At 46.4% G+C, this 27,612-nt stretch overlaps 1 protein-coding gene across 7 annotated transcripts in view; it reads left to right on the forward strand.

Moving 5' to 3' along the window:
- Nucleotides 1-27,612, forward strand: part of CDK12 (cyclin dependent kinase 12) — a 189,145-nt gene that overhangs the window by 45,440 nt on the left and 116,093 nt on the right. For all 7 annotated transcript variants that reach the window (XR_015878797.1, XR_015878798.1, XM_088474618.1 and 4 more), the window contains 6 exons: nt 7,095-7,265; nt 7,351-7,540; nt 7,617-7,673; nt 8,268-8,369; nt 8,521-8,598; nt 23,967-24,083. Coding sequence is in view for 5 of the 7 variants with exons in the window: in XM_088474618.1 (XP_088330744.1) it covers nt 7,095-7,265; nt 7,351-7,540; nt 7,617-7,673; nt 8,268-8,369; nt 8,521-8,598; nt 23,967-24,083 (715 nt within the window). In the remaining 2 variants the exon portion in view is untranslated. The remainder of the gene's footprint in view (nt 1-7,094; nt 7,266-7,350; nt 7,541-7,616; nt 7,674-8,267; nt 8,370-8,520; nt 8,599-23,966; nt 24,084-27,612) is intronic.

The following is a 27,612-nucleotide window of genomic DNA, read 5'->3' on the forward strand; positions in this document are numbered from 1 at the left end:
CGCAATAAAAAAAATGAGTACGTTTAAATGTTTCTCATTTGTTTGATTTGGTTCTCTTTATCTACTTTTAGGACTTAGCAGACATAGAAAATTCTGAAGGGTTCACAAACTTTCAAGCACCACCGTAATAGGATAGGGAGAAAAGTTCTTTCATGTAAATTGTACTATGTAACTGTGGGTTTACGGGAGAAAACTGGTTAGCGCATCTAAGTGGATACCCCCCTTAGTGGTGGTTGTCTGTCCATTTTCACACTGTACAGAGTCATATGGCTATTTATACTAAAGTGCGGTTTTTAAAAGTGAAGATGTTGCCCATAGCAACCAATCAGATTCTATTTAACATTCATCTAGCACCTTCTAGAAGATAATAGCTAGAATCTGGTTACTAAGGGCAACATCTCCACTTCTAAAAACCCGCACTTTAGTAAATGTAGCCTATTTCTTTTTCAAGGTCCACAGGGGAGACAATGGGGTGTAGGTGGGACTTGGAGGACTGGACACCAACAGCAAAGCTTTTCAATCCCAGGATGCTCCGGTCCTTCCCCCTATACCCCGCCCACAGCCTGAGGGCAACAAAGTTTTGTTGGTTTCTGGCAGGAGCTGGTTCACAGTTTTAACAATGGGGCTGCTATTAAGCAGCCCAAGCTTATTTATATGATTTTATTTTAATCAATTTTACTGCTGAGCAGCAGCACGAGACAGTCCTTTGGACGTCTGCACTGCTGCTCCGTCACCCCTCTGCGTCGCCGTGATACCAGCCCTTGGCTCGGTACTCCCGGCTGGGCTCTTATGGGGACCTAGCTAGCAAGCCTCCCCAGACTACAGCTGGGGGACTCAAGGAGACCCTCGTCTAATGTGCATTCTTGCCTCCAGTTTTGGGAGACAGACCGGAGGCACTGATGTGAACACCGGTTCATCTGGGACTCCACTAGACCACCTGGGCAATACAAACACTGGCGCAGGGCACAATTTAAGGCCAGGGGACCCAGCAGTTAAAGTCAACATAGGGGAGAAGGTGCTCTCCCTGCAGCCCCTCTCCCAGCTCAGGGTGCCATTCCACTGCGGTTTTGTTGCTCCCTGAACTGCTCCTCCCTCACCCTCCGCCCCCTCTGAGACTCACTGCAACCATTTTCTGCATTCAGTTCTCTGGGAATGCTGGAACCAGTCTCATTGTATACCTCTCCTAAGGACCAGGTTTATACAGCGCTACATACTACCAGCCACTGCGGTCTGTGTAGTTGATTTTAGCGCCCACTGCAGTTATACTGTATATTCTGCATTTGTATGTGACTTGTGCTGACGCTGCTGTATGTTTTCTTTTTTTCCTATTACTGTCAGTTTATACCTTTCCCTCTATTCTATCACCCTGGCATACTAAAGTACACTAAAGTATAGGGGGTTCACTGTACCTCACATCTCCCTATATTTGTGAGGGCTAACACATATATATATATATATATATATATATATATCTCGATCCATCCATCCATCCATCCATCACTGTACTGTCAGATTGTGTTACATTATTCTTGCAGCTATGTCTGGCAGAGGCCAGGATAACAAGAAATCTGGTGCTCCCACTCTGGTGTCTTGTAAGTCCTGCTCAGCAGGCTTAGCTTCAGAGGACCTCATTCAGGATGGTCTCTGTGCATCTTGTTGTACTGCCCCGAGCTCATCCGCCTCGGTGTCCTCTCCTCAGGACTCATCTTGGACTACTTTTTTCACAGGTGCTGGCAAAAATTGCGGTCCACCTAATGGTCCCTGTGGTAGTTCCCCCCTATGGGATGGCCACAGCAGGTACTCCCTGCAACTCCTTTGCCTCCCCCATGGGTAGACATACTTTCTACCTCATTGCAGAGTCTGGCAGGGTACCTCTACAGCTTTTCAACAAATGCTGCAAAAGGAGAGACCCTTACCTAGTAAACCTACTAAGTGTGCTGTTTATCTTCCCAGTCCACCCAGCTATTGGATTCTGAATTATCATCTGGGGAGGCAGTAGACTCAGACCTATCTCACTCTGACTCCCCCTCGGGAGACGAGGAACCCTCCTCTAAATTGAATATACCTGCACTTGTGAGAGCTGTAAAATCTATTCTTCAAATAGACGAAACAGAACCTGCTCCTAAGGCAAAAGAGCCAGTATTTAAGCGACAAAGGGTAGTTTTTTTTTTTTTTTTTTTTACCAGATTTTCCTCACTCTGATCAGCTATCTGATCATATGAGCGAGGCATGGAAAATGCCCAGTCAAAGATTTCGGCTGCGTAAACGTTTAAGTTCCTTTTACTCTCTTCTCGCTACTTATTGCACTAAATGGGAAATTTCCCCAGCAGTGGATTCCCATGTGACACGTCTGGTCAAGAGTGCTACCTTACCTATCCATACTACAACCTCCTTGAAGGAGACTACGGATAGATGGATGGATGCGTATCTAAAAATCTATATACTCTTACAGGAGCTTATTACCCGTCCTGCTATGGCTACGGCCTGGGTGGTAAAAGCCATTGAGAGTTGGGCAGAGGCCCTAGAAGAGACCTTTCTCTCATGTTGAGGGAACAGCTGTCCTACATATCTTACATTAGAGATGCAGCCTCCTATTTGTGTATGGATACGGCTTTCCTAGCTTCCAAGGCATCTGCCACGTCTGTAGTAACCCGCCGTATTGTTTGGCTTCGCTCATGGAAGGCAGATTCGGATTCTAAAAAGGCATTAGAGTCTCTACCTTATTCTGAGGATATCCTTTTTGGCCCAGAATTATTCAAAATTGTGACTACCTTGGCCCTTACAAGACTGTGTTCTTATATAATGCAAAGCCTCTGATGTCATCCTTTCGTCCTCAGGGAAAAGCTAAAGGTCGGTCCTTTCCAAGGCATCAGACATCAACTAAGGCCTATAGAAAAGGGGGCCCTAGACTGCACACCCTGAATATATATAATGGGAGGTGCTACCTGTGGAGACTATTGTTGCAAACACAAGAAGTAGTAGTACAGGTGCACAACTCCAACATTAATAACTATATATAATATACATTATGCAATAGAATTTTGCAATGCATAGAGGTTTTAGCATAATCATGGCCATGGTTATGGGCCTACCCACCTCCAAGCCTAGATCCTAACAGATCTGGGCTACTAGACGTCCACTTACCAAATCTGAGGACAAGCCTTCAACCTGACGAGGTGGGTCTCTCCCAGGGTGGGAGGCCGACTTCTTCAATTTGCCCAATTCTGACGTCAGACCACATCAGACGCCTGGGTAAGAGAAGTGGTCTCCCACGGATATGCCCTCTCCTTCCTGAGGCGACCCTACCCAACAGTTCTTTTGCATACAGTAGGACCTCCATCAGACCCAAGCAAGGCCTTTTTGCTCCAAAAGGCCATTCGGTCCTTACTACTCTCAGCGAGGGAAGGGCTAGTATTCCTTTTCTTGGTTCAGGAGCCCAACGGGTCTCATCGGCCTAGCCTTAACCTCAAGTCTCTGAACAAGTTTATCAGGGTGCCCAGGTTTCATATGGAAACACTCTGGTCTATTATCTTGGCTATGGAGTTTGGGGACTTTATGGTGTCTCTGGACATTCAGGATGCTTATCTACATGTACCTATAGCACCTTCTCATCAACAATATCTCCAGTTTTCTTCTCTGCAACAGCGTTACCAATTTCAGGCTCTGCCTTTTGGCCTTTCAACGGCTCCTCGGGTCTTTACCAAGATCATGGTGGCCTATCTTCGTCGTCAAGGGATTAGATTGCTCCCATACTTGGACTATCTCTTGCTATTGGCCAGCACCCCAGAAATTCTTCAACGCCATCCACAGGTAACCATTGTCTTTCTACAAACGCATGGTTGGCTAATCAACTGGAAATGTCTTTCTTGATACTATCTCAGAGAATGATACATCTGGGAGCCCTCTCAGGTTCAGAGAATCTTCCTAACAGCAGACAAAATCTTGGTATTACAACATCGGGTGCGCAGACTACTGCAGTACTGTCAATTCACACTGCAATGCAGGCCCTGGGATCCATGGTGTCCACCTTTGACATGGTGAAGTTTGCTCAGTTTCACTCCAGGCCCCTACAACACCTGATCCTCTCCAGGTGGAACAGGCTGCCCCATCTACTCAGAACCCAGACGATGGGCCTCTCCCCGGAGGATTGCCTGTACCTAGCTTGATGGCTACAGAAATCCCACTTAGACAAGGGATGCCCCTTTTGCATCACAGACTGGGCAATCCTCACCACAGACGCAAGCCTTCGTGAGTGGGGCGCAGTGACCGGCCAGCACTCCTTCCAAGGCCTGCTGGACTCCAGCCGAGACGGTCTTACCAATCAACGTCCTGAAACTCTGAGGCATCTACAGAGCTCTCACTCTGGCTCAGGATTTTCTTCAGGGCATGCCAGTACAAGTACATTCTGACAACGTCATGGCAGCGGCCTACCTCAATCACCTAGGAGGCACTCAGTCGGACAGCAATGGCAGAATTGTCCCGCATTCTCAGATGGGCCGAACTCATCTCCCAGCCATCTCTGCAGTGTTCATCCCATGAATTCTCAATTGGGAAACTAGTTTCCTCGGCCGTCTCGTCGTGAATGCAGAAGAGTGGTCTTTCAAATCCTGGTAGACAAATGGGGTCTACCGGATGTGGACCTCAATACACAACCACAAACCTCCAGTTTATGGAGCCATGACAAGGGATCCCAACAAGGCCTTCGTGGACACATCTGCGAGGTGGACCTTCCATTTGGCGTACCTTTTCCCTCCAATATCTCTTCTTCCTCAGTTCAAACAGGAATGGGACACAGTCCTGTTGGTAGCTCCGGCTTGGCCCAGGTGCCATTGGTACTCCGATCTTCAAAGTCTCTCCATAGACTCTCCTCTTCAGCTTCCTCTTCGACCAGACCTGTTGTCTCAGGGTCCTTGTCTACATCCGGACCTAGCCCGCCTGTCTTTAACGGCTTGGTTCTTGAGAAATGCCTCCTAAGGGCTAAGGGATTTTCTAGCTCTGTGGTCCAGACCAGCCAGATAAGCACGTAAACCGGCCTCGGACAGAATTTATCACCGAATATGGCATACATATTTCCAGTGGTGTGGTCCTAGAAACTAGGACCTTCAAGTTTTTAAGGTTTCTAGAATACTTACCTTTCTTCAGGTTGGATTGGATCTTGGACTCCACCTGGCATCTCTGAAAGTGCACGTCTCCGCTCTGTCCATCTGTTTCCAGTGCAGAATTTCTCCTCTACAGGATCTTCACACCTTCCTACAAGGTATTCTACGTATACAACCTCCCTTTGTCCCTCCTGTGGCTCTGTGGGATTTCTCAGTTCTCCATGCACTTCAGGAACCTCCATTCGAACCTTTGAAATCAGTGGATGTCAAGTGGCGCACTGCGAAGTCTGTTACTTCTGGCTATAGCATCTACCCGTAGGGGTTTGGATTTTGGGGCGCTTTTATATCGCTCCCCCTTTTTAATCTTTTCATTAGAACACTCCTGGCTTCCTTCTCAAGGTGGTTTCATGTTTCCTGCTGAGGCTTCTTTGGATGTGCTCTGAAGATCTACGTGGACCATACTAGTGCCATCAGGAAATCAGATTACCTCTTTTATCTTACATGGATTTCATTAGAAGGGATGGCCAGCTAACAAGCAGACTCTGGCCAGATGGCTTTGCATGACTATCTCACAGGCTTATACTCAGATGGGCCTTCCTGTGCTGGCTACAGTATCTGGTCATTCTACTCGCTCTGTGGGTCCCTCTGCTGAAAAGCTATACAAGGCGGTCATATGGTCTTCTGTCCACACCTTTCTTAGGTTCTATGCTTTTGATACATTTGCGTTTCAGGATGCTTCCTTCGGGCACTGGGTTCTCCTCTCAGCACAGGATCATCCCCACCCTTGAACAACTGCTTTGGAATATCCCCATTGTCACCCCTGTGCAGCCCTATGAGCCCTGAAGAAGAAAAGGAGAGTTATGGTAAAACTTACCCTTGTTGACTTTCTTCGAAGTCCACAAAGCACCTGCCCTGACGCACCTGGCTTCTATGGGTTTCTTCTCTTGGTCACTTGTTTTCTTCTCTGTGTGAGAGTGTGATTCTTCAGTGTTACCAGTCTTCCTTCTCTCCTATCCTGCTTGTTAACAGAACCCTCAGGATGTGGGCGGGGTATAGGGGGAAGAAACCGGAGCATCCTGGGATTGAAAAGCTTTTGCTGTTGTTCGGTCCTCCAAGTCCCACTTACACCCCATTGTCTCCCCTGTGGACCCTATGAGCTTCAAAGAAAGTGTTAACAAGGGTACGTTTTACCATAACTCTCTTTATTCCCACACCTGCAACTTGTTGCATACATTTTTTTTACTCACACAATCTTGCTGCCCATTTCAGAATTAGTCTCCATACCAAATTTGGTGACATTCTGATTGTTTCATCAAGCTACAGACGGTCTGAATAGTGGTAGTTTAAATATAGCCACCATTTAACAGTAGCATAAAAATCTCATTATAGAGATTACCTGCAAACATCCACCATTTAATGGTATTTGTCTAATTAACAGCTCTTGTTACACAGGTACATTCTAATGCCAACTCATTTATAGTGAAGAAATACAGAATTGCATATAAACAAATCATATACTGCAACACCAAAGGCTTTTGCTTCAATTTTGTAACATTAATAAGCAGGATTTTGCCCCTCTTGTAGCATATATAAATGATTCATTTGTGTTTAATCCAGTGGTTCCCAAACTGTGTGCCGCGGCACCGGTACCTCGGGACACTTGCAGGGGTGCCTCAGGTTGGTGGTCCAGCACCAAATCAAATTATTTATGGTCAATGTAATGTAAATATGTGGAAAAACAGAAGCACAAATCTGTCACCAGCTACAGAAATGAACCCAAGGATGACAGGTAAGCACAATTTACTTCACTTTACTACTTCACTACATATTTTTCAGTATTTCTCAATAACTTTTGGCTTAGGGGTGCCGTGAAAACAATTCTGATGCACTAGGGCGCCACGATTCAAAAGAGTTTGGGAACCACTGGTAATCTGTCTGCACAGTTGAATGCCGCAGTTACTTAGTCTAACACTAAATGTAATGTTACTATGTTAGGAGAACTTGTGGCCTTAAAGAAAGTGCGTCTAGATAACGAGAAAGAGGGATTCCCGATCACTGCAATCCGAGAAATTAAAATTCTTCGGCAACTCATACACCGTAGTGTCGTGAACATGAAAGAGATAGTCACTGACAAGCAAGATGCCCTGGATTTCAAGAAAGACAAAGGTGAGTGCAGAAACTACACTTCAGTCATGTGCCTTATGTGTGTAATTATCAGTTGATTGTAACCATGGTTATTCTTGTACCCGAGGTGCCTTTTACTTGGTGTTTGAATACATGGACCATGACTTGATGGGGCTACTAGAGTCTGGTTTGGTGCAGTTTTCAGAAGACCATATAAAGTCCTTTATGAAACAATTGATGGAAGGACTTGACTACTGTCACAAGAAGAATTTCCTGCACAGAGACATCAAGTGCTCCAACATCTTATTAAATAATAGGTAACAAAACAGGGACAGATACTCTTTGATAGCCACTGATTAGGGAACTAAAATTCATATTGTATTCTCTTTGCAGTGGGCATATCAAGTTGGCAGATTTTGGACTAGCACGGTTATACAACTCGGAAGAAAGGTCAGATGTAGCCTTTGTTCTAAAAACACCGCTTTTCTTAATATGAAAGCCTGTAGTTTCCGTATGTTCCCACAATTAAAGTAAGACTGCAATATTTACCCTTCACAATTATATAACCTTCACTTTCATTTTGTCCATTTGCTCCAGAAAGTAGAAATTTCTCACTAGGGCAGTAGTTTCCTTTGACATGTGCTGTGCACAAGTTTCAACTAATGTGATTCTCAACTATCTGGTGACGTAGGTGAAGTTACTCAGAAAAGTGCATCTGCTATACCACAGGTTCTCAAACTCGGTCCTCAGGACCCCAAACAGTGCATGTTTTGCAGGTCTCCTGACAGAATCACAATTTAAATAATTAGCTTCACCTGTGGATCTTTTAAAATGTCAGTGAGTAATGAGTACACCTGTGCAGTAGCTGGGTGACCTGCAAAACATGAACTGTGTGGGGTCCTGAGGACCGAGTTTGAGAACCACTGTGCTATACCCATTTCTTTATACGATGATCTACTGACATATTTTGCCTATAGCATTGTCACGATGTTATTGTGGAATGTACATGCTTTGCTTTAGGCTAATGTCTGCTCTCCTTTGCAGCCGCCCATACACAAATAAAGTGATAACACTTTGGTATCGACCTCCCGAACTGCTTCTAGGAGAGGAACGATATACCCCAGCAATAGACGTGTGGAGTTGTGGGTAAGATGTAACTGTTGGGGTATTTCAAAGATTGTTGTAGTTCCACATATTATCCATTGTTTGCCATTGAGAGACTTAAAGATTTCTCCAGCAGTCACTTTTAGGTGTAACTACCACTTTATGATCCAATGCTTGTTTTTTTTCTTTCAAGCTGTATCTTGGGTGAACTCTTCACAAAGAAGCCAATATTCCAGGCCAATCAGGAGCTGGCTCAGCTAGAACTGATCAGGTAATTTGTTTGCACTGTACATTACAGATATGTACTGATATTTAGTTCTTACGAGCTAAGATCCCCAGCCTTCCACACATACTTTTTCTGGTGTAGGGACCATGCTGTCCTTTGTGTTTACCATACATGTGCTAGGACTTTCAGCAAAGGCTTATGTTATCAACATTTGGGTCTTTGGGCCCATCCCTACCATAGAAGACTATGTGAATGCTTCTATATTTTGCTACATTTTGAAAATAGTGTGAATGACTTAAAAACATGCACAATGTACAGGTGCTAAAATACATTGCTTAAGTCATAGATATGCTCAAGCTAGTGAGAGGAGTCATACTGTTCTATTAAATGTCAGATCAATTACTGTGCAAGAGAAGCTATGCTGTTCTATGTAAATAGAGGTATGTGTCAATGCATGGCAGGAAGCACACTGCAATACAGGCCTGGATACACTTACGCCAGGAACCAGTGTAAACAGTCTGGAGCTGGAAATGTTGAAATTAAAAATGTGCTTGTGGCTCTATGACAGTGTTCTCCTGTGAGTTTGTCACCTTAAGAATAACTGTTTCAAGTCTGTTCACTACAGAAAGGGGCTAAAGGAGGAGTTACAAAGTTTAAGTGCCCACAGGAATAGGGATTTCTATAGAGCGGTTTGTGGCAGTTTTTTACATTTCATTTATTTCAAATTTGCTGCAATTTTAAGTCTTTACTTGCTGCTTCAGTCAGCCTCATCAATACAAGGGGGCTGCAGGATGCCAGGAGCTGTCTGAGGAGGTACTGTTCTGCTGCTGTCGCCCCTGCTTCTGACGAAAGACTTCCTTCGGGGGGTTCAAGTCACTGTAATAGTAGCCATGGAACACCACACTGTTAGTATGCCATCAGGCATGGCTTCTGGCAATGGATTACAGTCTATGCACGGAAGTGCAGGACCTCTGGGCAGGTGTGTGCTGCAAGGTGAGGTAGCATCTTAGTAGGCATAGTGTGGCCGGTAGAGTACTGTGCTTTGGACGGTGGTCATATTTATGTTGGACCCAGGGAGGGAAGGAGCTTAGTCACTGACAAGCTTTTCCTCCGTGGCAGGCTTTCCTCACAGTGATTACAAAACTGTACACAGACACACAGGGATAATATAAATTGTAGGATAAATTGTAATATCCTACAAGTAGCAGGCACCTGCGCAATGTCTGGTTTATCTGCTAGTTTTAAAGTGTCTTTTATACTCTGCTATAGGTAAGTATTATAGTGTGAGTAAGGATTTCTGTGTCCCTTTCTATCCTTTCAGGGTACACTTTCATATTTCTAAGCCGAGGAGGGGGGCAGTGGTGGTGGCCTTTGACTGTGTTGCTAGGGATATCTGTAGATGGTACTTATGATTTGGCATGGGTGCTAACTTTTCTTTATATTTTGGTTGGAAGACTGGGCACCAAACAGTTAAAGCTTTGGCTCCCAGAATGCTCTGGGTCCTCCTCCATATATACTCCGCCCCTACAGGGGACTGCTTATGCAGTCCTAAGCTTTTATTTTATGATTTATTTTACTTTGTTTCTTGAGTTGGCAGTACTAAGCGTTGGTATTGGGACGCATGTGCTGCGACTCCATCTACCTCCGCCGTGCTGCAACATCAATAATTGTGCTGGTGATTTCTCGCGGGTCGTGGCTGAGCTTAGCTAGCAGCAATGCTGTGACCTGGACTGCATCGGATGCTCGGAGATAATCAGGTAAGGTGATTCCTCGTTTGCGGGGAATCGCGCACGGCAGTCCTTGCCTCTGGTGTCTTAGACGCACCAGAAGCCGCTGCTGTAAGTACCAGGGATTGTCCGCGTCCTTACTACACCAGCCGCGGCCTTATCTGATGCCAGGGATCGACACCAGAAGCAATCTGCTGCCACGAGGCCAGCGTACCCGGCTGCTTAATGTAGCTTAGGGGGAGGTAGGCGCTCCGACCCAGACGCAGTCCCGACGAATGGTTTTGCTTGTCTGGGTTGCTCCGCCTATCCTCCACGTGTATGAGACGCTCACGATCCACACTCAATGCACCTGGTAGCTGTGGTCTCAGGAGGGTCTGGGTCAGTATACCTCTCCTTTGGTTAAGGTATACGGTGCTCTATATTCTATTATTACTTTGCGTTGCTGTAGTTGATTTTGAGCCCATTGTAATTATATTACATATGCATTGTATGTGACTGTTTGCTAGCTGCTGTTTGCATTGCACTTATTATCCTACCAATGTGATTGCGATTTAGTGCCTATTAGTTATATTGACAGTAGAAATTTACAATCACTGTTATTTCTTTCTGAGTGCTTCACATTCACTAGATTTGTGAAGACTGTCACATAAACTTTGCGATTGTTACCTTTACTTTGAACATGTCAAAAGATAAAGGGAAACAGGAGGGGGAGCCACCTGTGCTGGTCTCATGTAAATCATGTACGGCATGTGTCCTCACAGGACATAAAGGTATTGGTGAAGGTGGTCACATTGCATTATTACCTTTATACGTATATATGCTAAGCGTAAAGGGAAACAGGAGTCAGACAGTTATAAATATCACTGCTATTGCTCTATTTGACCCTCAACTACCAGGTGTGTAGGGGTTAAATTGTACTTCACATTTACTTGTGAAGACTGAGTTGCCATCCCATCTCTCCTAATTAATTGGAGATGCTCAGCTGCAATTGATCATGGAAATGTTTGCTGAGGGGAGATTTGGTCTCTATCTGAGTATACCTTTCTCCTAGGTCCAAGGTATATAGCACTGAAATCCTACCAACTTTTGTGTTTGTATTAGTTGATTTGGTGCAGACTTGTAAGTAGAGAATATTTATGCATGTAGATTTTACCATACTTATGTGTTTAGGTAATTGATTATAATGCCCTTTTGCAAATATATTATATGCATTCTATGTGACTTATGCTAACTGTGCTGAAAAGAGGGTTTTTTTTTGTTTTGTTTTCTGTTGTGTTTACTAACCCTATACTACCTGATGTATAGGGGTTAGAGACTACTTCACATTTAATTTTATCTGTGAATAGGATCACTTTGCATTGTTAACCCTACACTGGTTGTAAGTTACTTGGAAGTATTTCCCATGTCTCAGGACAAAGGTAAACCGAGGGACTGTTGTCCTTTTGCTGGTTTCGTGTAAATGGCCTCTCAGGATTTCATACAGGATGGACTGTGGTTTGATTGTTATACACCACAACAGTCCACCTTGCTAGCACCTGTTCAGAGGTCAGCCCCCATACTGACTCCCACTTTTGATAACACAGAGTGATTACAGCCTGCTATTTTCCCATAGAAATCAGTATGATTTACCGCCGCAGCCCGACAGGGGGTGGAAAATCCTGATCGTCAAAAGGTAAGTATTCACTAACCCTAATCTCCCCCCGGGAGTGCCTAACCCCCCCTTCCCCTAGGCTAAACCTAACCCGGTGGGGGGGATTTAGCGTTAGGGACTCCCCCGGGAGCACCTAACCTAACCCTCCCCCCCTGCGCGGCTGTCCGCGCCCGGCTTACCTTCGATCGGTAAGCCGGGTGTCTGGCTTCTTCATAGGTCTAATGACAGGCGTCGGGATTTCGACACCTGTCATTAGTGTCTTGCCAGGATTAGACAGTCGGGAAGCCGGCGGTCGGGATTACGTCCATCAGCTTCCTGACTGCTTCCCATTCCCATACATCCATCCTGGATGGAGGGTTATGTCCCCTAAATTCAGAATCTGGTTTTTAGCATCTACCTATCTGCAGATGTTACAGGCGAATAAAGCGTCAGCTGTCTAAGCAATATATATGGATTGTAGTCTATCCTGCTTTCAGATTCTGATATATCATTTGAGGAGGCAGAGGATACACAGGTTTCTCCTTCTGGGCCTGTTTCGGAGGAAAAGCATCATTCATCAGTGGATGTTCTTCTCTAGAGGGGCGGTTAAGTCAATCCTCATTATAGAGGATGAAGTACCAGTTCCTAAAGCCTAATAAACCTGGTGTTCAGACACCAGAAGGTGATTTAGGCTGGATTCCTTCAATCTGAACAACTCGCAGAGTTTATAGGGGAAGCACGGAACACTCTAGGTAGACTGTTCCAGATTCCAAAAAAGATTAGTATCTTTTTATCCTCTCCCATAGAAAGAGTGCATTAGGTGGGAAATCCCCCTTCCTACTGGGGATTCTTACACGACACCTTCCTAAAGGGTTACACACAAGAAGGTTGTTTTCACAATTCCTCCATCAGATCCTATCAAGGTAATATATGCTGAATTCAGGGGTGTTAATCCCGGTCCTTTAACAAGGAAGGAGTTATTACTCATATCTGTGTTTTGATTCTGAAACTAAAAAGGTATCACTCTATTCTGAATCTGAAATCTCTCAACATGTTCATCCATGTGGCCAAGTTCCGTATGGAGACCCTACGGTCAATTATGCTGGCAATGGAACCTGGGGATTTCATGGTTCCCCGAACATTAAGGATCATATCTGCATGTACCTATTGCACTATTCACCAAGGGTTTCTGAGTTTTGGCTGTTCGTCGGCAACATTACCATTGCCTTTTGGTCTGTCCACTGCCCCTCGGGTGTTTATCAAGATAATGGCGGTCATGACTGCTCATCTCAGAGTCAGGATATTGCCATACTTGGACGGCCTCCTTATATTGACAGTCTAAGGAGGTTTTTACAAATGCGAGTGCGCATATTTCTCCTAAATCAGAGAGTACCCATTCACTCAGCTAGGCAGGTCCTGGGGTCCATGGATCCACCTTCAACAGGGTGGGATCTGCCCAGTTCCATTTCAGACCTCTACAAAGATTGATTCTCTCCAGGTGGAATGGACAACATCATCTTATAAGGTCTCGGAGGATCCTTCTCACTCCAGAGGTTCATCACTCTCCTGTGGTGGCTGAGAAAGGATCATTTAGACAAAGGGCCCCCGTTCTGGATGCCAAATTGGATCTAACCACGGACGCCAGTCTTAGCGGATGGAGGGCAGTGACAGGTCATCACACCTTTCAGGCAAGAGGGTCATAACACCTGCAGCCAAACCACACTGGGCATGCCTAATCTAGTGTTCACTCTAGGTCCGGCGGCAGGCAGGGAGCTGGACCTACAGCAAGGTCACTTCGCACGCTTGCCCGAAAAGGGGCGTGACCAATGAAAAAGTGGCTCTTTATGACGCGTCCCATTTTCGTCACTCTTGGAGGCGTGCCCGGCATCCAATCACCGGCAGTGATAGCTGCTCTGCCATTTTCCCCACCCGCGGGACATTGTTTCCCGCTGGTGGAGGACAGAACCTGCAGGCTGTTTCAGCGGGACGATGCGCTGGAGGGCAGGGTGCTTTCTGCCCTTCAGAAAAAAGACATGGTGCAGCGCCCTGCTGAAACAGCCTAGTGAGAACGCTACAATCCTGTCTGATCTTGGAAGCTATATAGTATTGGGCCTGGTTAGTACTTGGATGGGAGACCACCTTGGAATACCAGGTGCTGTAGGTAACTGCCAATAAACATTCTGGAACTGCGAGCAGTATACAGAGCACTTGATCAGGCAGGGCACAGGACCTGCTCCAGGGCAGGCCGGACAAAGTCCAGTCCGACAATGCGACTACAGTGGCTTACCTCCATCATCAGGGAGGCACAATAAGTTATGTAGACATGAAGGAAGTGACAAGGGTTCTGATCATCTTCCGGCCGTCTCGGCAATATTCATACCAGGAGTGCTAAATTGGGAAGCGGGCTAAGTCGCCAGGACATACACGCCGGAGAGTGGTCTCTCTATCCGGGAGTGTTTCAGCTCCTGGTAAACAAATGGGGTCTACCAGAGATTGATCTCATGGCATCACGCCATAAGTGTGGGTCCACGTCTAGAGACCCATCAGCGGCATTTGTGGATGCACTGGGATGGGATTTCAAGCTGGCGTATCTATTGCCTCCGATTTCTCTACTAGGAGTTCTCAGAAAATTCAAACAGGAAGGCGGAACGGTAATACTGGTGGCTCAGCTTGGCCAAGAAGTCATTAGTTCACCAACATACATAATCTGTCCATAGACAGCAGATCATTCCATAAAGGAAGAGGATAAGACTAACGCAAGGTCCTTGCCGACATACGGACTTGCTTCGTCTGGTTTTGACGGCGTGGCTCTTGAATCTTCCATCCTAAGAGCAAAAGGTTTTCCAGTACTGTAATTTCAAATGATGTTAGGGCACGGAAGCCTGCTCCTGCCCACATCTATTAGAGGTTGTCATTCTTTTGGTCAATGGTGTAATAAGGAATATGATCAGAAGGTGTTCAGGATTTACCACACCACACTGGACATGCCAGATCTCATCTGATCTTGGAGGCTGTGCAGTGTTGGGCCTGGGTGTTACTTGGATGGAAGACCACTTGGGAATACCAGGTGCTGTAGGTGCTCGCCTGGCCACTTTGAGAGTGCAGTCTGGTTCCAGAAAAAGATTCTCATTACCAGATGTTAGAATTTTTTTCCAAGGAGTTCTGCGAGTTCAGTCTCCCTTTGTTCCACCGGTAGCACCGTGGGATTTATCTTTGGTTCTTAAGGGGTTACAAACTTCCCCATTTGAACCTGTAGATTTGAAGTGGTTGACAGCAAAAACCATTTTTCTTCTTTTCATCTCTTCTGCTTGCAGAGTCTCGGATTTAGCAATATAGGAGAAAAAAGTAGGGCTATGGTCTGGTGCACTCTTATTAACTAATAAGTTAATTGATTAAAACATAACTTTTATTAGCAACAATAAAATAAAGTACCATATAGTTAATTCAAAATCAGATTGTATGAATCCATCATAGAAGTCAAAATTCATAATCATAATGAATTCTGAAGGCGAATTATAAATATGTACACAATCAAAAACTGGATGTATTGGATTGGTAATACAAGTTTACTAAAATGTAAATGTTAATATTGTCTGGCCTTGTGCAAAAAACAATCCCAAATGTATGTTTTACTACAGCACCTGGTATTCCCTGGAGGTCACCTTCCAAGTACTAATCAGGCCAATATCGAGTCTTGATCGTACAGAAGTGCCATAATAAAAATAAAATAACCTATAACATCATTGTTAAAAATTTATAAAACCGGAATATTTCGGATGTGCTGTGACGTCATGACGTGACCTGGTGTCATGTCACTGTCCAATCACTGCCGGATCCCTTGCAGACAACGCCGGACCACCATGCACCCCCGCCAGACGTGCATGCATGTGAAAAAAATTATATATATATGCACGCTAGCAACAGCCTCTGGGCGGGATGAGGGAGAAGACAGCGCCGTCAGCGCTAACTTCTCTTTGCCCAGCGGCTGCTCTGTCCTGTCTGCAGCCGCCGGGATGTTGCTAGCAGTGCTGACGGGTGATGTCGCTAGCGACCCACGGCAGTTCGCATATCATGGGTGCACACTAGACGATGTTTTCGATATGTCGCTTATATTTGCGTGCTCGGATGAGTCTAGTGTGTAACCAGCTTAAGTTATAGTTTTTTTTCATCTTCACATTCAATTGTTTCCAGCCCCCTTTGCGCCCGACTGAGCTATTCAATTGTTGCTCCTGTCGGGTGCGATCAGCTGCTGGCACAGCATTCCAGCTCGCACCCACCGGGTGGTGAGTGCTGAAATAGTCGAAAATATACGTGTGTGTGCCCAAACGGCATTTTTCGCGATTGCGTTCGCCACTTTGGTTGGGGTAGCCACTTTACACGGCTAAAGCCGACCTCTATGGCCACGATGAGCGCAGTAATTTAGTATCAATTGAATATCGCCCTGCAATTTCCCGTCACTTTAGATGGGAGATCGGGCGTGCTACTACAATTGAATTCCGCCCTTAGAATGAATTTTAGAAAATTAGTAACCATGCTAAAACCTATTTGCATGGCTGCAGTGGACACTCTCAGATCCATATTGGCTTCAGCCTTGTTAACAATGCAGTGTAAAAGTAGCCGCTTTAATGCAGGACCTGTCAACTCGGGGCCCATATCATCAAGGAATATCTATTCTGGATTGAATGATACAAGTATGAATGTTGAATTCGTGAGGCTTGGGGCAAAAGGATGTTCCAGTGGTGTAATTGGAATTCTTCTCAAGACTAATGCTTGTTTTGGCAAGAAATTATAATAGGGTTTGAAAAACTTTATCTTCGGTTGCAAATTGTCTACAATTACTTGCCTGTTTGCTAGTGTTACACAGGAGCTTTTGGAAAAATTATTCAGACTTCGTTCATTGAAGGGATTGGATCTCAACTATTTCAGTTTTTTTTCCATTAGAGCATTGGTCCTCAAACTTTATTCTGCTGTGACACACGTGTCCACATAAGTGACGACAATGTGAAATATCTAAAAATAACTGTAAATGAGCCTTATTGTACACAAAGCACACACTCCCAGCAGTTCTTGACATATCCAACACCCCCTCCGCCCCATTCTTTTTAACCATTGTAGTTTACCTTACTTTCCTCCCCTTCGTTCCCCTTCCTACTCACAGTGCGTACACACTGGGCGATCAGGAAAGACAGTATGATTACGACATCCTAATCGTACAGTCATTCCTGATCCCCTGTAGTGCCTACACTGAATGATCAGTTGTTCAGTGTAGGCTCTCTCCCTCATCACTGAACATGCACAATCTGTCGTTATCAACAGATTGTGCTGCATGTTCAGGCGATGGACAGTGTTGTAAACTAACAGCGGGAGCGCACATCGCTGGTCGTTTCCGTCATTATAGTGCACGATTACTTAGCGATTGCACGATTACGATGTCTGAATCATGCAATCGCTCAGTAATCTTGCCCAGTGTGTACGCACAATTAATCTGTGGCTGTCTGCTCCCAACTACACTCCATGACAGATGCCATGATGTTGAGACTGCTGCGGCTGCCTTCTCCGGCTGCTCCCTGATGCTGCTGTAAGCCAGGGGACGGATGGGTCTTTTTGACAAGCCCAAGCAGTATCTAGTGGAGCATTGAGAACAGTAGGAAAGAAAACTCTTCTCATCTTGCTCTGCTGTTTGGTTGGAACATATCCTTCCTACATTGTGTGATACACACAAGGGACCAAATCGTCACACACGAAGGTGTCGCGTCAGTTTGAGAAGCACTGCATTAGAGAGTGGTACACCAACTGGAAGTGCAGTGTTTTTTTGTTTTGTTTGTTTGTAGGGAGTGTTGTATGTGTAGCCGCCGTACAATCCTCTCCATAGTGTAAGGATTGCTGTAAATATATATTTCTACTTCAGGGTCCATAGGGTATCCACAGGATACCTTGGGGTATAGGTGTGACGTCAGTCGCAGGGCACCAAAGAGTTAAGCTTTCAGCCTCCCAGGATGCACTAGATCCCCCTCCTATACCCCGCCCCCGGGCCAAGGCACCTCAGTTTAGTTTGGTGCCCGGCCGGCGTCGGGTGCACCTGTCGGAGTGGGGGCTAGAAGAGCCCCTGAAGCTTTCTTCAGTGCAGCTGTGGCTGCACATCTGGATGTACAGCATGGACAGTCAGTCCTGACGTCCATGCTGTCTTCCCTACACCCCCGCCGGTACCAGAACGCCGGTACCGATCCGGGGATGCTGGTGAGCATCTGGGGTCACAGCTAGCGGTGACCCCAGATGTTCCGGACCATGGCCGGATCCAAGGGGGACAAAGGTAAGCAGCGGGGTCCCGCGGTGGGTCCCCGCTGGTCACATGGTCCTAAGTCCCCAGGCAGGGGGCTCCCTGGGGACTGGCTGCAGCGTGGAGCCAGGTACTGAACCTGCACTTTCCACTACCCCCTGGGACAGCGGACCGCAGCAGAGCGGTAGCGCTGCGGCGTCCCAGGGGTTAAATGCATGCCAGGGGAGCGCGCCTTCCCTGTCTCACAGCCGGCGCCTCCCCCGCTGCACACAGCCCTCTCTGCACTGTGCTGACTGGTCCTGTGTCAGCGCTCCTCCCCCAGGCCAGCTTCTCTCTGCTCCTCGGCGGCCATCTTCTCTGCAATGCATGGTGAACGCTGCTGGAAGTCTGGAAGGAAGCATCGTGGTCTGGGTCCCCCCGCATACCTCTCCTCCGCTGTGGCTCAGGTCTGTGTATGCAGCGCTGTGTCCTACCAGGCCCTGTGTCTGTGTAGTTGAGTGATCAGCGCTGTTAGTGCAGGAATTGTTATTTCTCTGCATTGTATGTGACTGTGCTAGCGCTGCCTGTAACTTTTCTTCTCTAAACTGTCAGCTTTATTATTGTCCCTGTTCTTTCTGCTAAAGCCCTTGCGGTGCGGTGCTGCAGGGTGGTCTCTCGCCTATTTAATACTTAATTGGTGAGAGAGGTCACATACGTGGTGCCATCATGTCTGAAAGTGATTTTCCCCTCCGGCTACAGTGTACCACGTGCAAAGTACCGTTAGCGGAGGGGGAGGGTAGCGCGGAGGGCCTTTGCCGGCAGTGTTTGTCCATGGCGCGGCCTATTACGGTTACAGCACCGGTACAGGAGCCGCCCTGGGCTTGTTTCGCTCAGGCGTTAACAGCTTTAGTGGGCCAGATAGCTCCGCAGCCCGCGTTTACTCCGATGGGTTTGTCCCAGCAGTCTGTGGTGTCGTCACCCATGCAGGGGTTCCCACGACAATTGGTGGTACCCCACAGTCTCCCTATTTCCCCGCTCCCGGGTTCTCAGGAGCCAGCGTGGGTTAACTCCCTGACGAGTTCTGTACAGCACTTGTCGGATGTGTTGCAAGGGGAGTCTGTGATGCGGCCTCATAAAAGGCCGGTGGCGTCTCTGTCCGCTTCTTATGAGGATGACGAAGGGACGTCTGATGATGGGGAGATTCTGGATCCTTACGATCAGGAACCTCTCCATACTAAGGACGCTGATGCTAAGTCCAAAGTATATATTCCTGGACTTATTCGGGCGGTCCGCACAGCCTTGGTGATTGAGGACGAAGTTCCCCCAGCGGCTAAATCTAAGTATGCCTTTTTCAAAGATGTGAAGGGCGATGCCACAGTCTTTCCTCTTTCGGGTCAGTTGGTGGACCATTTAGAGGAGGCGTGGAAACAACCTGGCAAAAGATACCAGCCGCAGAGACGCCTGGCGGTGGCTTATCCGTTCGCGGATAATTATTTTGCTAAGTGGGAATCCCCTCCACAGGTGGATTCTCACGTGACCCGTCTTGTCCGTAGTGCCACATTGCCGATGCCATCCATGTCCTCCCTTAAGGATGCTACGGACCGCAAGGTAGAAATCTGCCTGAAGGCCGCTTATTCCCTTGCATGGGGGGCAGCACGGCCGGCTATGGCCATTTGCTGGGTTGCCAGAGCGATGGAGCGCTGGGCGGATTCATTAGAGGCTTCTTTTGAATCCGACTGTCTGGCCGAACAGGCGGAGTTGATTGGCAATCTCCGTGATTCGGCCACCTACATCAACGAGGCGGCTCTAGACATTAGTACTCTGGTGTCTAGAATTTCTTCAGCAGCGGTAGCTGCTTGTCGCACCTTGTGGCTGCGATCCTGGAAGGCGGACACAGATTCCAAGAAAGGTCTGGAAGCGTTGCCGTTTACCGGAAAAGTTCTCTTCGGTCCGGATCTGGATAAGATTGTGGCCACGCTGGCGGCAGCCAAATCTGCTTGTCTCCCGTCGGCCGCTGCTCCTTCTGGTTCTGGACCATCGTCCTTTCGGTCATCTAGGGCCCAGGGCAGGCCCAAACCACAGTCGTTTGCTCGACAGGCTGGCCCTAAGAAATCGGTCAAGCCCCGGAAACAGGCATGGAGTACTAGACGTCCGGCCCCCAAGCCGGATGACAAGCCTGCGGCCTGACGGTCCGGGTCTCCCCTTGGGGGATCCCAGGGTGGGAGGCCGCCTGCTGCAGTTCTCCCGGTGTTGGTCGTTCACTACGACAGACACTTGGGTTCTGGAGGTGGTCTCCCACGGGTACGCCCTCTCCTTCCGACACAGACCCCCGGCTCGATTCTTCACCACGAGTCTACCATCAGACCGGAACAAGGCACGGAGCTGCGGAAGGTATTGCACACTATGCTCCAGGCTGGAGTTATAGTGCCTGTTCCATTCTCCCAGAGGGGCCAGGGTTTCTATTCAAATCTATTTTTGGTACAGAAACCCAATGGGTCATATCGTCCTATTCTCAACCTCAAAGCACTCCAAGTCTTTGCGGGTCCCGAAGTTTCGGATGGAGACCCTACGGTCCATCATTCTGGCGCTGGAACCTGGGGACTGCATGGTGTCATTGGACATACAGGACGTTTACCTGCATGTCCCTATTCTTTTGCGCCATCAAGAGTTCCTTCGGTTTGCAATCCGCAGCGACCACTTCCAGTTTCGGGCGTTACCTTTTGGCCTGGCGACAGCACCACGTGTTTTCACCAAGGTGATGGCGGTCATGGCGGCTTCTCTGCGGCTGCAAGGAGTCCGCATGTTGCCGTACTTGGACGACCTGTTATTGGTGGCAGGATCTCCAGAGCTCCTGTTACACCACTTGGACCTGACCATTGCACTGCTGCAACGGCACGGCTGGCTAATCAACTGGCAGAAGTCCACTCTAATCCCGTCTCGGAGGATTCTGCATCTTTGAGCCTTATTGGACTCGGGACAGCAAAGGATCTTCGTGACGGAGGACAAGATCTCTGCTTTACAGTCAAGGGTGCGCAGTTGTCTGCACAGCCGCCGGGTGTCCTTACACTCGGCGATGAGGTTACTGGGCTCCATGGTGTCGGTGTTCGACATGGTGGAATACGCCCAGTTTCACTCCAGACCTCTGCAGCACCTGGTCCTGTCCAAGTGGAACGGGCTGCCTCAGTCTCTGAAGTTCCAGACGATTGTGCTCACCCCGGAGGTTCGCCTGTCCCTTGCGTGGTGGTTAAAGACGACCCACCTCAACAAGGGACGTCCGTTCTGGGTTCCAAATTGGGTCCTGTTGACAACGGACGCCAGTCTTCGGGGCTGGGGAGCACTTTCGGGTCCACACTTGTTCCAGGGCAGGTGGACGCCGACAGAAGCGGAGCTTCCAATAAATATCTTGGAACTCCGTGCGGTCTTCAATGCTCTCCTGCAGGCACAGCGGTTTCTCCAGGGTCACCCGGTGCAGGTCCAGTCGGACAACGCTACCACCGTGGCCTACATAAACAGGCAAGGAGGAACTCGCAGTCGGGCGGCTCTCGTAGAGGTCTCTCGGATCCTGGTTTGGGCGGAGCGCAATCTTCCGGCCATATCAGCGGTCTTCATCCCGGGAGTGCTAAATTGGGAGGCGGACTTTCTAAGTCGCCAGGACGTTCATCCAGGGGAATGGTCCCTGCACCCGGACGTTTTTTAACTACTGGTGGACAGGTGGGGTCTTCCAGAAATCGACCTCATGGCGTCCCGGCACAACAACAAGTTGCCGGTGTACGGGTCTCGCACAAGAGACAAAGGGGCGTCTCTGGTGGATGCTCTGTCCGTCCGGTGGACGTTCCGGTTCGCATACCTGTTCCCTCCGGTCTCCCTTCTTCCACGGGTAATCCGGAAATTCTAACAGGAAGGAGGGACGCTCCTGTTGATAGCTCCCGCGTAGCCCAGACGCCACTGGTTCTCAGACCTTCAGGGTCTGTCCGTGGACAGTCCTCTACGGTTGCCGCTACGACCGGACCTTCTGTCTCAGGGTCCTTGTCTTCACCCGGACCTGACTCGGCTGTCTTTGACGGTGTGGCTGTTGAGACGGCCATGCTGAGGTCCCGGGGTTTTTCCAGCTCTGTGGTGCGTACCATGTTACGAGCTCGGAAACCGTCTTCCGCGAGGATATACCATCGCGTGTGGCATACGTTCTTCCAGTGGTGTCGACCGAGAGGTTATGCACCGCGGGAGTTTCGTCTGTCTCGGATTCTCGCCTTCCTGCAAGCGGGACTAGATCATGGGCTTCGCCTTGCTTCTTTGAAGGTACAGGTTTCGGCCCTATCTGTCTGGTTTCACCGTAGGATTGCTACAATCCCGGATGTGCGCACCTTTATGCAGGGTGTTCTCCGCATTCAGCCGCCCTTTGTTCCACCTGTGGCGCCTTGGGATTTGGCTGTGGTCCTGAGGGCTCTCCAAGGACCGCCGTTTGAACCACTGGGCTCAGTGGATCTTAAATGGCTAACAGCTAAGACTGTTTTCCTTCTGGCCATTGCTTCGGCCAGACGTGTTTCTGAGTTAGGGGCTCTTTCTTGTAGACCCCCTTTCTTGGTTTTTCATGGGAACAGGGCAGTGCTCCGCACTCGGCCCGAGTTTCTTCCCAAAGTTGTTTCCCAGTTTCATGTTAACGAGGAAATAGTTGTTCCGGCCTTTAACTCACCGGGTCTTTCCGTGGGTGAGGCCTCTTTGGATGTTGTGCGGGCCTTAAGGACTTATGTTGACCGCACTTCTTCGTTTAGGAAGTCGGACGCTTTGTTTGTCCTCTATGGCTTCCGTAAAAAGGGTTGGTCTGCTTCAAAGCAAACTTTGGCAGCCTGGATCCGTATGGCTATTTCTGAAGCTTATCTTCATGAAGGCCTACCGGTCCCACCTTCTCTGAAGGCTCATTCCACTAGGTCTGTGGGTCCTTCGTGGGCAGCTCGACGTGGTGCCTCGGCAGTTCAGATCTGCAAGGCTGCTACGTGGTCCTCTGTCCATACCTTCGTGAGGTATTACAGGTTTGACACCTTCGCCTCTCAGGATGCTTCCTTCGGGCGGCGGATTCTCCTTTCTGCACAGGAGCGTCCCCACCCTTAAAGGATACTGCTTTGGGACATCCCCAAGGTATCCTGTGGATACCCTATGGACCCTGAAGTAGAAAATATGAGATATGGTAAGAACTTACCCTTGTTATCTCTATTTCTACGAAGTCCATAGGGTTCCACAGGACTCCCGCCCTGTCGCACCTGTGCTGCAGATGGGCTTTGCTCTGGTCACCGGTTTTCCGTCTCCCTCTGGTGAGAATGTGATTCTTGTATGTGTCCAGATCTTTTTTCTCTCTCTTCCTTCTCCTCCTCCGGCCTATGGCTTGATAACTAACTGAGGTGCCTTGGCCCGGGGGCGGGGTATAGGAGGGGGACCTAGTGCAACCTGGGAGGCTGAAAGCTTAACTCTTTGGTGCCCTGCGACTGACGTCACACCTATACCCCAACGTATCCTGTGGAACCCTATGGACTTCGTAGAAATAGAGATAACAAGGGTAAGTTCTTACCAAATCTCATATTTTCTGTGAAATAACCATATTATTCACATCCTGTATCTAGCATAGAAGCATTACATTTTATTCTGCCTTGTACCCTGTTTAGTGGTCTCGAGAACGTAATCTGCTCTCAGTAGTTCAAGGGTACACAAATGAGTGTCGTTACTTAACCAAAGAGAGAACAAGAATGTATAACACATGACCAATACATGTAATGATTTATTTACCTGTATACTTCTGTGTTTTTCCCAGTCGTCTCTGTGGAAGTCCTTGTCCAGCTGTCTGGCCAGATGTCATCAAATTACCATATTTTAACACCATGAAACCGAAGAAGCAGTACAGACGACGGTTAAGGGAGGAGTTTTCCTTGTGAGTCTAGTTATATGTTGGGAAGTCCATGTGTGCTCAGACTGTTCTGTTTTTTATTTTTTCGAGACTTGATTTTGATATGCATTATTATGCTGCAGTTTTAATTTCCTCCCACTGTAGGTCATCAGAGAAATGGGTAATGTGAAAAGTGTCATTAGGGTCATATGAATGTAAACCGAGATTAAGGACCGAATCCACTTAGCCCCGATTAAAAAAAAAAAAAAAAATCTTGTTACTGCGTGTTCAATTAACATGCATGTTCCCCGGTAATTTCACTTAACCCATGTATGTGCACTCCTGTTTATTGCGTAGTTCAATTGGAAAAGACTTATTCTAGCGTTTGTGCTGTAATTCTTGCTGGTAATATCCGCGTTAATTGTGGGTGAAATGGGGAAATCAGCCTGTACCCCCAAAAAATGCAAACTAATATTGGATAACAGTATAGAAGTCTATTAGTGGCTAAAAGCAAAGTATTTGTGGTACTTAAAATGTGACAAATGGCTGTTTATATGCATTTTTCAAAAAACAGTAAAATTATGGAAAGCAAGTGCTTTTCTGCTAAGTAAATACTCTAGATAAATATGGGGTGCATAAAAATGCCTTTAGGTAGATGAGTCATTTAAAAAAAACACCTGTAACTTCCACCTGCAAACTTTAAAAACACAAGTCTCATTCATACAGCACCCACTTATACCTGTCCTACATTTAACCCATTATTCTGCAGTTTGCAGAATTTCATTATTGGCCAAATTAAACTAATTAAAACCTTCTAAGTGCCTAATTAATCATATGGGAGGGTGTACCAGTGGTTCTGAACCAAATCTCCACCTTTGCATTAAGTCCTATGGAGAATTAACGCAGAGAATTGAGCAAAGCTTGAAATTTGCGTTGCCCATAAAAAGTCACATTAACATGTGTAAATGGGTTATCACGGCTAATTAAATTCGGCTTTAACTTTTCCAAATTATTCATTAGTGGAGAACCTGAAATAACTGCTTTGAGATCATACACAAACCTAATTTAATAGTATATTTACCACTTGTAGTCTGCCATTAACTTGGTATTCTTATGCCTATATCAGTATTCCACATACCAAACTGTGCATTGATTAATAACAGTTCAAATGTATCCTACACTTTCCTGGTCAATGAAAGTAGTTATACGGATCTGGGAAATTGGGATATCTAATGTTGTTTTAACCTTGCATTTTTAATTCTGTTTCAGAAGCTTGCATTTTTGCTGTAAACCGAAATGTAAGGCAGATAAAGTAAATTGGTTTGGATTCAGAAGGAAAAGCTACATTGGGGGTCCAAATTTTGTGCCAATTCATTACTAAACACCTGTGATACTTCAAATAAAAAATCCGCGATTAGTAATTAGTTTAATACATTGATAATTTCATATTACGGAAATTAAGTAAGTCAGGATATTTGGCAGAGAGTTTTTTTTTACATACGGTCATTAAAAAAAAAAATCGTAAAAATCTGAGAGGTGGTGAACATTTCATTCTTTTTTTTTTGGGTGATCTGATGTGGAATGACGCTCATATCTTATTCAGACTGAAAGGAGAGTGAGTGTTCCAGTCTCCAATTCATCTCTCGCTGTGATTTCTTAAGAATACATTCTCTAATACCAGTGTTTACATGTTCAATAGCCTTAAACTGCAGGATTTCAGTTATGGTGTAATAGAAAATGTTTTGAAACCAAATGACTCCCAATCTTATTTTTTATATTTCTGGTGTGTTCCTGTGTTCTCAATTTTAACATTATTTTCTTTATTCTCTGCATAATTTAAATTATACAGTAACAGATGACTGATATGGTAGTGCAATTTCTAAATTGTGTGGTAGTGTACATTTTTGACTTTTCAGAGCTGAATTATATTTTCTAATATATTTTCTAACTGGATTATTTAATTTACATAAATTACAAAGCCCACACTTAAAACAGCCTGTGCATGTAATGCCTAAATAACCTGAGTCAGTAGGTTGTAGTTTATTTAACCTACAGGGGTCCAGAAGTCTTTCAAATGTCTTTTCTGAAGATGACATTTGGTTTTTCATGTTATGCATCAAAAAGGATGACTAAAGTATACCCCAATGTTTTAAGGTCGAACTTCTGATCTTCATTTCTTGATCGTTGTATTGTGTATTAGGTATTAGATCATCTTTATTTTTTGTACTTCCATGTATTTAAGGAGAAATCCTTTCTAAATGTTTAGTTCTGTTAATGACTTATTCGATGGAGCTGGGGTTCACCTCCACCATACATCGAAAATGTCTTACTCTTGCTGTACATCAGTCTTTTGGGGGTCCCAGTTGTGCAGTTTCCTGAAGAGGTTGATTAACTTCAAACTTGTGGTTTTGTGATCCTTTGACAATAATTTGTATAAGTAGCTTAAAAATCTTCAGAAAGACTAGAAGTCTGTTGTCCGTCATTTCTCTAAGGCATTTTGAGTGACCTATTTTGCAAGGGTGGACTAGTCCTGGTAGGAGGTTCCAGGTTTCACGTAGTTTACAAGCCCTTCATACGCTCTCCTGTTAGGTTATAGAAACGGGAGTCAACACTCGAGGCACCCATATTGCAATGATTTCATTGCCTGGATGATTGTCTGATGGTCGTACTCCTGGCCATTTTGTAGGCTCATGTTTTTGTGATGGTCGAGGTCTCAGTCTCTAAATCATCAAAGTAATACAACATTTTAACCCTTCCTAATGGATGATCTTCCTAACTAGTTCACTAAACTTCTCTCTACAGGACTTTGAGTAGTTTTGTTAAGCTCATAGGCATCTGTGGTTACCTATGCTTGAAAGTCCTAGGAAAGATGAGTTTTCTAATTGCATTGTAATTTTAGTTGCTCTATTCAGGTTCTTTGGACTCCATAAGAATCTATACTCCAGATAGACCTACTGGAACTCACGTGAGGTCCTTTGCAGCCACTCGGAAAATATCATGGTTGGGCTTACATACATCACTTGGGGTTATTCGAGTGCCCTGGCCTTGAGTGAAACCTGCATTATTCTGCATAGGGTGAAGCAAGACGCTCCAGCCATTGCACGGTTTGTTCCCTGGGTGGCAAACTGGGAAGCAGACCCCCGCAGTTCCTAAATCCTTTGCCCCAGGTAATCGTTCTTTCACGTGGACAGTTTTAACACCTGGTTGGTGTAGCTGGGTGTTGCAATGTCCTCCAGTATCCTTCAAACAATTCTTAGAGTGTATTTTCTGTACTTTTGAAAATCTTCCTTTTATGTTCTGTTCCTGTTCTGTTTTCTTTTGTTATCCTTGTTAGGATGATTGTTTTGTCAGAGGACATTGTTTTTCTGCTCTCCCTCTTTAGTTCTCCTGACTTGTCATTTGTTAAACAAACCTGAGGCTCCCAAGCAAGCTCAGGGGTATGGAGAGGGAGGAGCCAAAGTGTTTTTGCTGGTTTTAAAGTGCCCGTGCTTCCTTGTTGCAGGCTCATGTTTTGGTATCTGTAAAGGCCTGTCTCATGGTTGAATTGTCATAGTATTCCAACTTATTATCCCTT

The sequence above is a fragment of the Taudactylus pleione genome, unplaced genomic scaffold (genome assembly GCF_031769625.1).
Source record: "Taudactylus pleione unplaced genomic scaffold, aTauple2 ptg000155l, whole genome shotgun sequence".
NCBI lineage: Eukaryota > Metazoa > Chordata > Amphibia > Anura > Myobatrachidae > Taudactylus > Taudactylus pleione.